Genomic DNA, 17,016 nt, shown 5'->3' with positions numbered 1-17,016 from the left:
TCAAATTTTTCCTTTTTTTTCCAATAAATTCTAATTCGAAATCTGTATCATTATTGTTATTGATTCTTTCCATGGTGATAGAAATGACCCTCGATTGTACAAGGACGATGTTGACATTCGCTTCAGTCGAACTCTAAACTCGTGTAAACTGCCGCAAATACGTTATGCTTCACCCGAACGTTTATTTGAACGTTTAACTGACCTTCGTTTTTTGTCCATCGATTTTTTAAACACCTTCTTGTTAACATATCGAGTTTTCACCGACGGAGTGACCGTTCTTGAGGCTCTGAAAAAGGTTCACTATTATCCGGAAAGTACCTCATTAGTACCACTTAATGATCCAACTGGATCATTGGAGGAGCTTAATCGTGCCAATGATTTAATTGTTAGCTGTTCAGATTGTGGTGATATCGTTATGACCGGTTCAACTGGTAATAATAATACTGGTCCCAGTGGCAGTGGTTTAACTGGTACTGGTGTTGGTTCTGGTGCTGTAAGTGTTAGTGGATCAGGAAGTGGAAGAGGAAGTGGACTTGGTGCTCATGGACCATCAGATATAATTACTCTTGATTATGATTATTCAAGAAGGATAAGTGCAACCTCAGAATTATCTGATATCTCGGATGCTCATCGGGAATCGGTGGTTTCAGCAAATTCGGACACCCAAATGTTGTATAATCTTCAACAAGCTCAACAGGAGTACGTTTATCGTAACAATCAACACTGGAGATTATCTTATCGTAAATGTAAGTCACCTGAAATTTCATCTTCCATTGAATATCTACTGATAATATTCACTGGGAGAATCATTTCCAAAGATACTTTCAATTGTAAAATTTTCTCACCATTAATCATGATTAAGAGATGGTTGAAATTCATCTATTAATTGTGTTCCAACTGATTACTGATATTCTGAATATGTGATAGATTCAGAAAGAAAGAGATTAACATCAAATCAACTGAATTTATCTTGAATTTTTTTTTCTCTCTCTCTCTTTTCCATAAAAAAATTTCATCTATTCTCCTTTGGGTTCTGGTAACCTTATCATCCTCTCATCTTGCTGATTTACTTGTCATCAATTCCCATGGTACTTATCATGATATGCATAATGATAATGCACTTGAAAAAATAAATCAAAGACCAAAAAGATGAGATAACCTTTGTTATGAGGAAACAACAGAGAGATGCAGAGATTAGTACAAAAGGTAAGTTTTCAACTATATTTTTCTCAGTTTGTTCAGTTTCATGGTGAAATTAGATATACATGCAACAGAAAAAAGAAGTTCTTACAATTCCCATAGATGAATAAGAGAGTCAACTGCAAATTAACATAGAGAAATTTTTTCTTGATGAGAGTAACATTAACTTCATCAATACGCCTACACCTAAGATCCATCATGATTCATGATTGCATTTAGGAAGGAAAAAAAATGGAGGAAAGGGTCAAGGGAACTTGAATAGAAAGAAAGAGTAATATATAAGAGAAATGCAAAAGAAAATGCAAATTCTTGATAAATGGACAACAGGACACGGAAATGATGCAAAAGGGATGCGAGTATGAAGATGATAATGATATTGCATAAGATGAGAGAGAGAGAGAAAGAGTAGTATGAAGTAATAAATGAAATTACATGTTGTGAGGGTGGAAAAAGTTGTTTAAATGGATGAATGGGGATGAAAAGTTTATCATGATGATAATAGAAAAAAGAAAAAGAAAGAGATGAAAGAAGATGAAAGAAAGTAGATCTGGGTTAAGTTGGCCTGGCGACCTAGTTATTCAGAATTTCAGTTATCATCATAATCATCACCGAAAAAAATCCAGGGAATCAAGGTCACCTGAGAGCAGAATCAGATGAATCAGATGAATGGGATGAAAATGGTTAACAGGATAAAAAAACTAGACCTGAAATAATATCATAATGATAATAAATATAAATAATAACAGTCAACGAGTTGAGAGAGAGAGAGAGAGAGAGAGAGAGAGAGAGAGAGAGAGAGAGAGAGAGAGATTATTATTATTATTATTAATCGAGATTCGGATCAATAATTGCTATCAAAATGAATAGAATTCAAATAAATCACAATCAGGGTGATTTATTATTTGGGAGGGAATCGAAAATCATCTTAACAATCAAATTAGCTCATCTTGACAATTCTAATCACAATTAAAATACTTTGTTTCATATTTACGATTAAAGTTATTAAATAATCTGAATAATTTGCATTTTCATTGAGTAATTTTAATTGCATATCATGAATTTAATTAAATTGTTTGCAAAGATAAGCAAAAAAAAAGGTTATCATCAATTGCAAATTCATTTCATTTGCAAATTGATTATATTTAAATTGCTGTTTAGTGTTTCAATGTTTCCAGTATATTGCAAAAGATTAAGTAATATTTAATTCGTAAGGATTAACAATCATAATCTTGTGAATCTATTTTGATCTGATTTAGATTTATATTATTGATATTTTTTTTATTACTCTTTTCATCTTAAATTGTTGGAAAGATTAACATAAATGCCCTTAACCCAGTTCCTTTCAAGTTCAACTGCTGTCAGATTAAATCATCATACTCATGGTGATTAGTTTAATTCCGGATTGATAATAAATAAATATTATCAAATGTTGTGAAAACCAATCATTCACCTTTATCGTTGATTTAATATTAGTTAATCTTTATCACTGTTACCAGGAGTGATTGACTTTCATTGATACTTACATTGTTAGTTAATTCACTTTCCTCAACAGGACAATCAACGTAACAATTAGAGTTACGATTCCAATTCCATTGCATTTAAAACTCTCTCTCTCTCTCTCTCTCTCTCTCTCTCTCTCTCTCTCTCTCTCCTTTGATTATCTGCAAACGAATTTTATATCAATTCAATTTCCATGATGAGCATTTTCCTATTTCAAGTTGTTTCTCTCCAAATTCCCCTGAATTTGAAGTATGAATTGTTAGTAAATCTCAATCAAATTATTCGATATACTTTTGATTCTTCTAAGATTTTTACCATTCATACATTTGCCCTTTAATGAGTAAATTTATTTGTTACGATTGAGATGATAATATGAATCAGTCGTTCCGAAGGTTAATTATGTTCATGTTCATAAAATTCATCAGCATTTTCAGGTTAACATTTTCTCTCCCAATGGTTGACCTTTGAATTACCTTTTCTTTACCTCTTCATATGAGATAAAGTATATTAATAAATAAATTTTTGATTAGACAGCGGAATCGATGTGAATGTCAAACGTAATTGACTCAATTATTCAATGATTGTAATAAATGAACATTGATTAATTTTGATTGCAATGAAAGGTTTCACCTTATTAAATTCCTATGAGAGGTAAAAGCATCTTCGTTGAGAGTATCACCAATAGAGACTTTGTTGAGAACATTTTTTTTACCAATTCTCCAAGTTGAGACTTATTGGTTAAAAAAGATCGAAGCTCGAAAATATTATTAGAATGTACAATTTAAGTTCCAAAGGAAATTTATCAGAATCTTGTTGTTACTTTGTTGTTGTTTTTTTTTTCGGGTGAAATCGGAACTTTGGGCTCTCTTTTAGTTGCTGAACTTTTCTTGAATTTCACATGATTGATTATTTTGTTTTCTATTTCAGTGGAAGAGGAACAAGCTCGAACACGTTCAAATTTGGCTAAATCAGCAGAGGAACAAATTAATTGCCCACAACGTATTCTAACAACGGAACCAGTGAACATTTCCTTACTCTCCCCGGGTCCAGAGATAATTCATCCAATTCCACCACCGCCAAGCCCTGAGGTTCCAGGAACTTATCTACCCCCTGATCTTTATTCAACAGAATCAGACAAAGAACAGGTAAGAAAAATGAAACAATTAAGTGAGAAAAACAATCTAACAACAGAAAACGCAATAAGCAAATCAAAACAAATCTAATTACGATGGACAATCAATAAAATTAGTTAATTGTATGATTAGGGATCCAAAGAAAATGAGAGAAATTTATAAATCTAATCCAAGACAATTAAACTAAATGAAAGGGAAAGAAACTAATTTAATTATCCTAGGAAACTCAATCATTTACATCTAGATTTTTTTTTTGATTTTCCATCTATTGGAATTGATTTGTAATAATTGATTGTACTGTTGGTCGGTTTGATTTGCGAAATTAAATCAATCAAATTGTTTATGTAACGTTTTTGATTCTGTTTTTTTTTGTTGTTGTATCCAGAATTCATCTGAAGATTCAAGTAACTGTGAGATTGAACATTTCAGTGAAAGTGAAGCTCAAAGTGAAAGTGAAAGTTTTCATGAATTACAGGATAAATTGTCAATCAGTGTTCCAAGTCACAGCCAATCAAGTGAAACCCTGAAAGCGGATCAAAGCTCATCACCAACCTCACCAACGATCATTTCAGCGGCAGCCAGTTTAGGTACACTGGTTGGAAGCGCCGATTCCAAGAGCGGATCACCAAGACCAAGTCCAGTCAATAAAGAGCCACCCCAACAGCTACCAAGGGTGGAAAGTAGCAGTGATAATTCAAGTGAGAATACCAAAAGTAAACAATTAGATTACTCAACTTCATCATCATCATCATCATCAACCACAACAACCACAACAACAACAGCACAAACATCAGATAACAAAAGTAGTAGTAGTAATATAATAAGTAACAATAGTAATAATTGTAATAGAATTGAAAATATTTTCAGTAGTTGTAGTAATAAGAATAGTAAAAATGTTTCCAATGTTAATTTCAGTAATAATAGTAACAATAATAATAAGAATAAGAGTAAAAATATTCAACCGATAGCATCCTCATCACCAACACCATCACCGATCAAGGGAATTCTGGTAAATTCAACATCTTCACTATCATCTACTTCATCTACACCACAACATCATTCTCACCATCATCATCATTCTCATCATCATGAGGGTCGAGCATCAGTTTCTATTTGTGCCCCAGGGTCAACCCACACAACACCTACACACACAACCTCTAATTCATCTTCATCTGGATCATCATTGTCTTTCATTCTTCCCTCTCGAATATCATCACCTAAATTTTTCGGTCGAAGTTCAGCAAGTTCATCGGATAAAAATTCTAATAGAATGGTTAGTTCTAAGGTTACTGGGGAAGAGATTAATTTTAGTTCCACTTCAACTTCTTCTTCCGGACCTCAGTATCTTAAAGTTCGTGGTGCAACAGGTAAAAGAGGTTCGAGTGACACTGAAAGTACTGGTTACGCAAGTACATCAACTACACCTCGAAGCTCATTTCAAACAGAGACAACGGTTCTATCAACACCTCGAAGTAGCTTTCAACTTCCCGAAACACCAACAATGTCTTCTCGTGCTGGAGTAGTTGTCACCTCTTCTCGAGCCTCATCCAGAAGATCATCAACCGCTTCAGCAGCTTCCGCTTTTGCTGTGGCCACCGCAGCATCAAGTAACCCACCCGATCCAGGAACTCGAGCAGCGCTAGAGTTGTACGCAGTAAGTGTTACTTCAGATCAAGTGATTTTCGAACTTTTTTTTTAACAATTCTTTTTGTTACCAATGAATTTAATATTTTCTTCTCTTTTCTTTTCTTTTTTAGTCTCAACGTGGTTCTCGTCATCCAAGTGCCGTTGGATCTGAACTTAGGCTACCCTTAACTCCAAGTCGATCTAAACGTGAATCCGTTATATCAACTGCAGCCACAATGAGAGTACTAAACGTCCTACGACACTGGATTTCAAAACATTCTCAAGATTTTCAAAGTGATGCCCGTCTCATGCAACTGACCACCGAATTCCTTGAAGAACTGACCAATAATCCTTCCCTACTTCCCGCTGAGCATAAAGCAGCCGGTCAACTGTTAACCATGATCTCAAAGGAAGATTCATCTAAAAAGGTTGACCTTGACCTTTTACTTGCACCACCACCATTAGGTTGTAAAGATACTTTTGATACCGTTTCCGCAATGGAGATCGCTGAATCAATGACCTACCTTGATCATAAGATTTTCATATCAATACAATCGGAAGAGTTTCTTGGTCAGGCCTGGATGAAAACCGATAAAACAACCAAAGCTCCTCATATACTTTTAATGACCCGTCGTTTTAATGAGGTCTCAAGATTAGTCGCCTCAGAGATAATGTTAGCCTGTGATATACAAAAGCGTGTAACGACCATTGAGAAGTGGGCAGCGGTCGCTGATATTTGCCGAATGTTTCATAATTTCAATGGAGTCCTTCAGATTTGCGCCGCTTTTACCAATTCATCAGTTTTCAGGCTCAAACGAACATGGGAACGTGTCTCAAAAACGGTAAGTCCAACATTCAAACCTGTCGATCGATCGATAATTAATATTCTTCCATGTCATTTCATCGAAAAGGTTAAACAAAGTATCGACAAGTTACAATTACTCGTTTCAACTGACGGTCGATTCAGGAATATGCGTGAAGCGTTACACCGATGTGACCCTCCCTGTATTCCGTATCTGGGAATGTACCTAACGGATTTATCGTTCATCGAAGAGGGTACACCAAATTTCACCGATGATGGACTTCTCAACTTTTCTAAAATGCGAATGGTAAGAAAATCAATCAATCAATTCACTAATTGTTATCATCTATTCATCGATAAACCGAAATACGTTTTTTTTTCAGTGTGAATCTTTTACAATTAACTTAATTGTTTTGACTAAATACAGTCAACGAGTTGTTGATTGTATCATTGAAGTTGAAACTAATTTACTCTTGAAAAGTAATAACGACAATGATGAAAATTATATTATCATTGACTGGGAATTTTAAATGACTTTTTATCATTATCATTATCATGTTTACTTATCTTGAGCAAGTTCATTATCGCCATGATGATGATAATAATGATGATTATCATGATGATGATGATGAAAAATATCAACAATAAGGTTGGTTGATTGATGATCATGCTCATTGTTAACCGTTACAATTTATTATAAAATAAATGATTAATATAAATTGTGAATAACCTGTGAATTATCATCTTTACAATTAACTTTAATTTATATGATTTATTTGATTTGTTGATGAGGATGAGGATGATAATCATTTCATCCTTGTTTATAACTTTTTACCCTGAGGCTATTTGAATGAATAACCATTCAATTTCAATCTGTAAGGTTTTCCAATTTGATTACAATTGAGTTTTGATCTTTTATTAGTCTTTATAGTTATCGCTTTTTTTTGAGGTCTATTTTTATCCTAAAGAAGATGAAGATGATTAATATATATTTTAATTGTTCATCTCATTATATTGGTTCATTTAAATTGAATTGGTAAAAGTTTCGATGGGAAATTATTAACTTTACTAATTGTATCTCTCTTTCAGATTGCTCATGTTATCAGGGAAGTGCGTCAATATCAACAAACACCTTATAAGATTGAGATGAATGTCCGAGCAATTAATTATCTACTGGACACTGGGCGACATTTATCCGATGATGAACTGTACCAACAATCACTTGTCCTCGAACCAAGATTATCACGATTAGGGACCAAAATAACACCGACCTCGGGAGGGACCACGTTCAGTGGATCAAGTCCATCACACTTTCCATCGGGATCTTAATTGTGACTCTCATGAGGAATCACAATCAACCAAAAACGCCAACAATTAACTCAATAAGCTCATTGATTATCACATTGTTATCATAATTACACTATTGATGAGAGAGAGAGAGAGTAAGAGCTAATTGTTATAAAAGAAAAGTGAATCCAATCTGATTAATAATCAGAATCAACTATTAACTTATTGATTATAATCAAATTTAATTTGGTTTTTTTTTACATTCATATTATTGAATCTAAATGAAAGAGGACCAAAATTGTTGAGCTTTGTTTTAATTTACAATTAATATGGTTGGAATCATGATTAACCTGATTGATTTAATGTGTAACCATCAAGTTAATCTTATTAATCCGGATTAAATTGTTCTGGAAATCAACAAGATAAAAATGATGTTTAAATGCCTCATTCATCCTTAGCCTCATCTTAATCAAATTTAATCATTATCATTATCATCAATCAAGCACAATCTTCATCATTAAATAAGGACAATTAATCAACATACTCTCAATCACCTTAATCATCATCTGCCTATTTCTAAACAATTAACTAATAGGAAAATTTAATCGACAAGCAAGTTGATTAAAGCTCATCAGATATTAACAAAGAAAACAAAATTAATCTTAACCACAATTAACTCAAGGAATCAAATTAACTAATCACCTTTTCTCTCTCTCTCTCTCAATTCCAACTCAACCGAATTAATAACTTTGATATTCTAACTAATATATTAATTGTTAACTCCACAAAATTTTGTATATATAAATTAGTGTATTTAAACTAATCAACTCAACGTAATTAGTTAATCAACTTTATCTCAACAAGAACCAACTTAAAGTATTAATTATGTACCAAGAAAGATACAAGATTGAAAATCAAACCAAAAAAAGATCTTAATTGTTGTAAATTAATTGGTGTTGGTTATAACTAAATTAATCTAATTGTAATCATCAGTAATCAACAGTAATTACAGTTGTATGTAAACATGATCACAACTTCATTTGTATTATTACAATTATCATCATCATTATCCTTCAATTGTTCATAATTTATCATCAATATTTTTATCACAATTAACTAATCAACCAAGAGTAATAAACAATAAACCAATGCACATAAAAGTTGTAATTTAAATGATTGAGCTCTATGTTTTAATTGTAATCCAAATCAATTTATCTCAATTTGTTAATTGTTGTTTTCCCTTTTTACCTGAGAAAAACAAAACAAAATCAAAGACAAACAGTTAATTGTTTATAATTGTTATTATTATTAAATGTATCTAATTAACTGTTCCAATTTAATTGTAACCCGTTGAAAATTAATAGATGAACAAAAACTAAATTAAGTTAATTGTAAACCTAAATTGTTCAATATATATATTATTATATATAAATTATTCCCATTTTATCAAACATTTTAATTGTTACTTTGATTATTTAAATTGTTGAATGACCAATGATAGTAAATTGAACTAATACAATCAGTTAATCAGATGATCAATTTTTTGTTCTGATTCTCATTTGATTGTAATGAATCAAATGAGAAGCAATTAAATTAGGTTTACAATTAAAGGTTGAAAATCTAATTGTTAATTGTTAATATTTGTCTCTCATTTGTAATTATATTGATAAATAATTGATTCTAATTGTTAATCAATCAAATTGATTATAACTTGAAGCACCAAAATATGATACAAATACAATAATTTGATTGAATATTGTTCACTAATTGGTTGAACAATTTACTTTGTCAAATTTTGAACAAGTTGATTAACTTTAATTGTTGTTGTGGTTTTTTTTGTAGCATTTAAATTAAATTTTTGTAATTCCAATTGAAACAATCCAATGTTACCATACAAACTTGAATGCCAATGTAAATTAATTTGTAAATTAAATGTATTTATTAACAATAACAAAGTTAACAATTTAAATTGTATAAAACATGAGACTAACAGACTCAGCAATTTGATAATTGCATAAACACAATTAACTAAACCAATTGAATCAGAATCATAATCATAATTGTGATGATCAAATCGATTCTGTTTCCAAAAGAAAACAATATCAATGAGAATAAGATTAAAAACAAAAATGTTCATTTACAAATCGCAATCAAATGAATGTTTTAATTGTTTACCTGTGGCTCAGGATGATTCTAATTATGCCCTGAGGCTATTTCGAGTCCATTTTGACGAATATAACCCAATTAAAGGTCATTTAAAGGTCTTTTAAAAGCACATTCAAAGAGTTCGAACCAGCGATCAATAAGAAATTCACTAAATTGGAATGGATTTTTTCTTCAGAAAAAGATTCTAATTCCTATTCTTATATAATCTTTGGATTAATTTGAGCATTTAGATTTTAAAATCCAACAATTAATCAAATCACTGACATTACTTTATTCTGATTAGTAATCACGATTCATGTTACAATTAATTTAGGTAAATTGTGATTACAATTATGATGCAATTTAGGTTTCTTAATAAAACCATAAACAGTTAATTGTACATTTAATACAATTGTTGCCAAAAGGTAAATAAAATCAAACCAAATACAGAAATAAATAAATGAGACCAAAAGTAAATCATCATAAAAATATCCGGTTCCAATCCTGTTTCCTAACAATTAACAATTAAGACAAAATTAATCAATTTGGGTAAATTAAAAACACTTAAAACTGGTGAAAAACTGAATTAAATTCATTTAATTAAAGATTAATAATCAACATTGTCATCACCCAATGGGAAATAACCTTTAGTTGGTTGTGCGTGAGTGTTAATTGTGAAACTTTTACTCAACAATTAAATTTGATTATATTATTTACCTTCTTTAACTACTTTGATGAAAGAGTAAATGTCTAATGAAATAGCAATTAATTGTGAAAATGATGATAATTTCATTCCTAATTGTGAAGACTTTGATGATGAATAAAAGGTTAACAATTTACCGAAACCGTTAATTACGCCGACGGGCATGATTACTTCAAGTAATATTTGCGATGAAATTTTTAACAATTTAGGTTTATCAGGATTAATTTGAGAATAAACAATTAAACCGATCAGGTAAACTCCAAGGATTAAATATAATATACAGAAAATAATTGATGATTTGGTTAATTGTTGCATCTTGATCAATTCTTGACGAGTGAATCCTAAACATGTTGCTGATGGTTTTTCCTCTTTGGCTTGATCCACCGAATGATTATCAATTTGATTGTAATTCATTCATTTAATTAGCAAAAACGTAAACAATTTATTAAATTTAGAGAGTTGATGATTTGTTAACATTTATGTAAACAATGAGAGGCGATTGCATAGGTATTTACAATGTCATGGTTGGTGAATTTGATTTGATGGGTTGACAAATTTTTTCTTTCATTTGGAAACAAAATTTTATATAAATGGATTGGGTGGTGATGGTGGTGTAGTTTTTGTTGATCTGATGGGAGAAGGGGGACAATTGACAGAGATGAGGACAACGGTTTTTGTTTTGATTGTTGATTGTTATACACATATATAAAGATGAAATTGTATTGAGATGATTTGTGAAGATAGAGAAGAAAAAAAAACGTATCTGATTGTTTGGATACTAATCAGAATCAGAAGCTACTATGGTTTTCCTTTTCTTTCTGGGAGTCGATGACTTATTTTCTTTCTTAACTGGTGTTGTTTCCTCCTGGATTTAACAAATTAAAAGAGAGAGAGAGAGAGAAAGAAAGAAAAAGAAATTAGAATAATAATCAATTAGTTGTTAATGACGTATAATGAAAATTATATTATAACAATTATAATTTAACATCATGATGATTGATTGACTGTGTTAATTTCACGGAAAATGAGTTACTTGTTGTTAATCAAGTGAACACAATTAACTTACCTCAGATGCTTCTGTTTCACTTTCAGTATCTGTAACTTTTTTGTGTTTTGTTCTTTTATTTGATGTTTTCCCTCTTTTCGGTTTAGAATCGTGGTCATCTATTAGTGCGAAAAGATCACTAAACCTATGGATATTCAAGTTAAAAATAGAATAAAAAAAACAACAGTTAGTGTTTACATAGAAGAAAAAAACCTTTCTCTTTGAAATTAATCAACAATTTAAAAAGATTCACAAATATCTCGATCTTGTTAAGGTTAACATTGATCAAATATCCAGGTAATATTAAACATAAACGAAAATATAAATGGCTTATAATAAGGTTCTTATGTTTACTTTGAATGTTATGTATGAAAGAGATAAATCTACAGAGGATTCTCTTCAAGTTTATGTTATATGTTTTTTGTGTTAGTAATTATTGTTGTTTGTCTTTGACTTACCTTGTTTTTTGAGTATCACTACAAATCTCTTGTGTAGATATTAAAGCTTTTTGGATTGATTCGTGGGTAAAAACTGTTATATTGATTAAGAAACAGAAAAGACACAACAAAGAAAATTAATATAAAGATAGTCAAAGTTTTTTTCTTGGAGGAAGAAAAATTAGTTAAACTTACATTTACTATTCATATTTGTTTGCCTTAATTGATCTAAATAAATTAAAATTTGTTCTGCACTAGTTGGTAAAGAGACTTTGTTATTTGCAGGCCTGAGGAGATAAAATAGTAAAAATGATAAAGAAAAACAATTAATTACTTTTTTTTACCAAACTGAATTTAAATAGAAAATAAAAACATAGAAGGGAAAAAAAGTTGATTGTTTACCTTTTACGTTTCGTTACGTTTTGTTTATTTAATTGTGTGCCTAATAATTTGGCTAATTCCTCCATGTAACTAGTACTGGTCCAATATTTTAACAAAGATACAACAAAATGATCCTTTTCCCGGGCATCACGGCTAATTATATGTTTTAAAAGCTCCTGACTTGGTTCTTCCCTTTTAATGAGTAATAATATGTTGGTGAGAGCTTCAGAATGTTCTGTGGATGGGGAAAACATTAGAGGGAGCGAGAGAGAGAGAGAGAGATACAAGAAATCGATTAGTCTCAAAGTAGTAGGAAAAAAACAAGGGAAAAAAAGATAGACACTCACTTTGAAATTCCAATTTCGGAAGGATAGGAAGTATATATTCAACAGGCATTGAATGAGCAACAAAAAGTTGCCAAAGACAAAATTGCTCGAAAGTTTCCCATTCAAGACTAGCATCTGAAAGAGGACGAAATGAGAAAGAAAAATACAATTATTAAACAGTTACATGATTAAAGAAGTTGTAAAGAGATAAAAAGAAACACAATTGTATCAATAATTGGGAAAATGATTATCAAAGTGTTAATTGGGTGAAGGTTGATCAACTTTCAGGTTGAAATGAATTCACTTTGTTGGGTGAAACTTACTTAAAAGAGATAGGAGACCATCTTTACGAAACATTTTCAAGCTTCCTTGTAAAATAAGACAAACCAGTTCTTGTAATTGACTTGAATCAATACAGGAAACAATAAGATGTAATAGATCTGGATTATTGGCAATCATTGGAAAATGATTGAATATATCGGGTATCAGGTAGCAAAATAAGTTAATATCATCATAGTCTGCGCAAGCTTTTAGATCGATGAGAAGGCAGTTTTTTAAATCTTTACCTAGAGATTTGGCAAAATCTCGATAAGGTGATACCTTTCCATCGTAACTTTTGCTAACCTTCATATAATATAAAAGTAAATAACCAATTGAGGGTTGACTTGATGACATCTCATTGAGAAGGGAAAGTATAGGAACTCTGTTAGGATTTTCTTCCGGTGTTTGACATAAATTGCGAAAAATAACAAATAAGGGTGACCCAATCGACTCTTCAAGAGCTTCTTCATCGGGACAATCGGGAAATATTGATTTGGCTAACTCATCACGTAGAGCATATAAAATACAATCAGGTAAAGTTGAATCATCACCAAATTCATCATCTTGTAGAATTAGTTGTAAAATTTTTTCCATCAATTCACATCGAGTTTCATTATCTCTGAAGAGAGAAAAACAATAAAAGAAAAATATTAATTAGTCGATTGGATAGATATATAATTGATTAAGATTCGTTACTCAGCATTGTTATTACTTACTTTGACTCTTCAAGAGCTAATACTGTAGACCTTAATTCACCGTTTAAACGAGAAAGATTTGTATCAAATGTATTCCTAGAAAAGGCTACTGGTCCATTTAACGTTTTCTTATCTGTACAATTTACACTTTCCTCGTTTATTGAGTTATCAGTAATCAATTTTTTATCTAAATTGTCTTGGTGAGGAGCTGATCCCCCATTAGAATTTGAACTGATATCACTTTCATCATCACTGAACCTATTCTCTGAAATATCGATATCATTATTATGGTTATTTGTTTTAGGTGAGTCAAGAATTATTTCAACATTATCACGAATTGGAATAGTTTCAACTGTTCCAGGAATAGAATTATGAATAACGTTTATATCGTTAACTGAGCTACAAAATTCTGGAAAAGTTTCTCTTATTAATGAACGAAGCTCAGGATCCAATTTGGGACTTTCAAATAGTGATGATAATGATCTGTAAAACAAAGGGAAAATAAAAGTTACATTACAATTAAAGGATTGGTCATTTAATTGATTAGAAGGAGAATAAACTAATCAATTAAAATGAAAACAATGGAAAACAATCTTACGGGCAAACTCTTTTTCTAAAATCTGTGATAATGATGTGCTAACTCCTTGTTTCACTTGTGTCGCTAAACTGGGACAAAATTGAGTTACAATCTGAAGAGAAATTGAGAGAAAAAAATTAAGAATAAATTGAATGTTATTAGTCAAAGTGAAAGATTAATTCATCTCAAAAGAAATAGAAAGAAACAAAGAAGAATAAGAGAAATGTCAAGATTAGTCAGTAAATTTGACTGATGACTTTTCCAGAATAATATAAGATAAATTACTGAAAAATCAATTGAGATTGAATAGAGAAAGTAAATCAATTGGAGAAAAAAAAGCAACAACATACTCGACATAGAAAGTCCAATAAACCAACAGTGATCACCGAATGATTTCTCATTGAATGGAACATGACCAAAATGGCTGGTTCTATGTTCATGATATTATCTTTTTCTTTGTCGTAAAAAAGCCAATCATAGAAAAGGGAGAGTTTGGCATTAGCTGCAGCAACATTTGAGGTACATGAGGAAAGAATCCAACCGATGATTGCCCATCTAGGAATGATTTCAGAGCAGAGAACTTCATTTGAGGGATGAATAACACCACAAATGTAACGAATTAAATCACAGCGAAGAGATTGACTTTCGGGTGTAGATAAATATTGACGTTGAAACCATTCCTGGTATCGCCTTTGTTGGCCAAATTTAACAAGAGAGGTAATATAAACAATTTTCTTCTCCATATCAGGAGTTAATCGACATTGAAGAAATCTTCTGGACGTTCGAGCTTGCATAAGTTGCAAGACTCCTTGAAAATTGGGAGATAATGAGGTTGGATTGGTGAAAATGTCTTTCCATATTTTCTCAAACTCGGGTATTCGGGCAACATTTTGAAGTAAACGAACTAAATCTCGACCGATGACCAGGCAATCAGTAAATTTCTCTTTCAATAAAGAGCTACACAAATCGATTTCTTTTTGACGGATTAGGGTTAAATTGGGTGATCCATGGTCAACAATTAATCTTAAATAGGTGTAAACTGATATGGCTATTAGTAGACTATTTTTATCAAGCCAAGCACGATTGTCTATTAAAAGGTCCAACATTTTCTCGGTTAACCATAAATTTTTAATTGAAATATCACCACCAGCTATTTGACGAAGTAAAGCTATAGCAATAGTTTCACAGGCTGTAATTGAGTTTTTAATCAGCTCCCTAAGAACCCAAATTAACTTTAATGGAGAACAAAAGAAAGGTAAAGGAGGGAAAAGGAGTGGCAATATAAATAGTGGAAAAGATGGAGGAAGAGAATAAAAAAAACGAACAAGAATCACAATTAGTACGCTAAAAAAGCTTGAGAAGGAAAGAAACTTACCTGACCACGGCTAACGTCGTGTAGCTTTGGGTATCTCTCTAAGATAATATGATTTAAAAAGGTTATCACAAGATTCATTCCATCTCTGGAAACATAAGTTAAATCTCGATAATACTGAGAAGGAGAAAAGAATAACAAATTTGATGTTAGAATAGAAAAGTTTTTACATTTTTGACAACATGGATAAGGTAATAGATTGATCACTTACTCTAGAAGCATTTGTAGGATCAACAAGAATACTGGTCAATAGTCCGAGACAAACATTATCATGATCTTGTGTGCTTTTGGAGACCTAGAGGAATAAGAAAGAAAGAAAAAAGATAAATATCAAAGGTTTAATTATAAGTTTTAAGGGAGAAAATAAAATGTTAACTAACCGTTGCCATTAATGTATCATGAGCTTCTGATTCTGAAGATCCTTTGATTAAATCTTGCAGAATTATATAAGATTTTTCAAAACGCTGAAGAGAAAAAAAGAGAAGAAAAAGAGTTTACATTAGGAGAGAATAAATTGAAAGAAAAAGTTGGTGTAAGAAGGTAAAACAAACAATGGATTAAAAGGGATAGAAAGATGAATTTGGTGAAAGAGAGAGAGAGAGAGAGAGTAAACATGAGGGAAAAAATAAAGGAAATTAACGGAGGGAGATGGTTATATAAGAAAAGATTGAGATGTTAATGAGAAATAACTAGAGAAAAAGAGTCAAGAGAAAAAAAAATTTAAAGGGTTCAGAAGGGAAGGGGAATAGGAGAATGATGAAAGTGTGATGATGATGATGATGATGAAAATTTGAATAAATTGTGGAATAATTACTTCGTCAATATCCTCTTTACATTCAATCGGATTTAAATTGAGTAAAGGGAATCTATTGGAATTAGTTTGAATTCTTGTTTCCATCTCGTGTTCCCAGCCTTAAACTTTGAACCAGAACAGAATAGAAAATAAAACAGCAAGTTGGGAGAAGAAGCAATAAGATGAAACAGAGAGAAATCAAGAGAAAGAGAGAGAGAGAGCAATAGAAGAAAAAAAGTAAAAAGGTCCAAAGAGAGAAGTTAAAGGAGAGTGTAAACCAAAGGGAAAAATAGAAAGAAAGAGAGAGAGAGAGACAAGAAAAAAGAAAGAGAAGGAAGAAAGAGAATTAACACTAAAGAGAGTAGAAAATAAAATAGAAAGAAAGAGAAAAAGAGAGAAGTGAAAGTAAGACTATGTTGGTGTGTGGAAGCTGCAGTAGCAGCAGTGATAGAATAATTTTGTATCACAATGACAATAAGATAATTTAGAATTTGGCAAAAGTCTTTTTAGATTAATAAGATCAGGTAATTTAAGATGATTGCTAAAAGAGACCCAATAATCACAATTAAACATTTAAATTGTAACAATTAAACAAGAGAAAAAGAAACAAAATTCTCAAAGAGCTCAAATGGACAGTAGAAATTGAAATGAGAGAAAAGAGAGAGAAAAAGAG

General features: G+C 31.3%; 3 protein-coding genes across 4 annotated transcripts in view; 1 reads left to right on the top strand and 2 right to left on the bottom strand.

The window, feature by feature from the left end:
* Positions 1–9,476, top strand: part of LOC128398082 (ras-specific guanine nucleotide-releasing factor 2-like) — a 61,901-nt gene extending 52,425 nt beyond the window's left edge. The window contains exons 12-18 of one of the 2 annotated variants that reach the window (XM_053358896.1): positions 82–746; positions 1,141–1,206; positions 3,628–3,845; positions 4,219–5,487; positions 5,591–6,301; positions 6,371–6,568; positions 7,351–9,476. In XM_053358896.1, coding sequence (XP_053214871.1) covers positions 82–746; positions 1,141–1,206; positions 3,628–3,845; positions 4,219–5,487; positions 5,591–6,301; positions 6,371–6,568; positions 7,351–7,590 — 3,367 coding nt within the window. In that variant the 3' untranslated portion in view covers positions 7,591–9,476. The remainder of the gene's footprint in view (positions 1–81; positions 747–1,140; positions 1,207–3,627; positions 3,846–4,218; positions 5,488–5,590; positions 6,302–6,370; positions 6,569–7,350) is intronic. The other variant, XM_053358897.1, reaches the window with a different exon arrangement.
* Positions 9,477–9,874: 398 nt separating this feature from the next.
* LOC128398086 (uncharacterized) lies at positions 9,875–10,819 on the bottom strand. The gene is made up of 2 exons (XM_053358903.1): positions 10,411–10,819; positions 9,875–10,204 (listed from the first exon to the last, which is right to left on the bottom strand). The coding sequence occupies exons 1-2, from the start codon at positions 10,808–10,810 to the stop codon at positions 10,008–10,010; spliced, it is 597 nt and encodes a 198-aa protein (XP_053214878.1). The 5' UTR covers positions 10,811–10,819; the 3' UTR covers positions 9,875–10,007.
* Positions 10,820–10,837: 18 nt separating this feature from the next.
* On the bottom strand, positions 10,838–16,989 carry LOC128398091 (integrator complex subunit 3-like). Its single transcript, XM_053358907.1, has 14 exons — positions 16,365–16,989; positions 15,931–16,014; positions 15,762–15,845; positions 15,554–15,667; positions 14,529–15,410; positions 14,208–14,290; positions 13,623–14,084; positions 12,909–13,525; positions 12,607–12,720; positions 12,281–12,494; positions 12,074–12,165; positions 11,900–11,972; positions 11,463–11,586; positions 10,838–11,261 (listed from the first exon to the last, which is right to left on the bottom strand). Exons 1-14 carry the CDS (start codon positions 16,446–16,448, stop codon positions 11,175–11,177), a joined length of 3,114 nt encoding a protein of 1,037 aa, XP_053214882.1. The 5' UTR covers positions 16,449–16,989; the 3' UTR covers positions 10,838–11,174.
* Positions 16,990–17,016: the final 27 nt, after the last annotated feature.

This window comes from Panonychus citri, unplaced genomic scaffold, assembly GCF_014898815.1.
Source record: "Panonychus citri isolate SS breed McGregor unplaced genomic scaffold, ASM1489881v1 Contig00045, whole genome shotgun sequence".
Lineage (NCBI taxonomy): Eukaryota > Metazoa > Arthropoda > Arachnida > Trombidiformes > Tetranychidae > Panonychus > Panonychus citri.
The sequence above is the reverse complement of the archived record's forward strand: the minus strand, read 5'-3'. Positions and strand labels throughout refer to the sequence as shown.

Bases quoted from the DNA above. Each gene is read 5' to 3' on its own strand.
- LOC128398086 (XM_053358903.1), bottom strand. From the start codon at position 10,810: ATGAATTACAATCAAATTGATAATCATTCGGTGGATCAAGCCAAAGAG. The intron at 10,205-10,410 runs GTAAATAATATA...GTTAATTGTTAG, and splicing joins CATCAAAGTAGTTAAAGAAG to GAAACAGGATTGGAACCGGA.
- LOC128398091 (XM_053358907.1), bottom strand. From the start codon at position 16,448: ATGGAAACAAGAATTCAAACTAATTCCAATAGATTCCCTTTACTCAAT. The intron at 14,085-14,207 runs GTTTGCCCGTAA...TTTGTTTTACAG, and splicing joins TCACAGATTTTAGAAAAAGA to ATCATTATCATCACTATTTG. The intron at 11,973-12,073 runs GTAAGTTTAACT...TCAATATAACAG, and splicing joins AACAAATATGAATAGTAAAT to TTTTTACCCACGAATCAATC.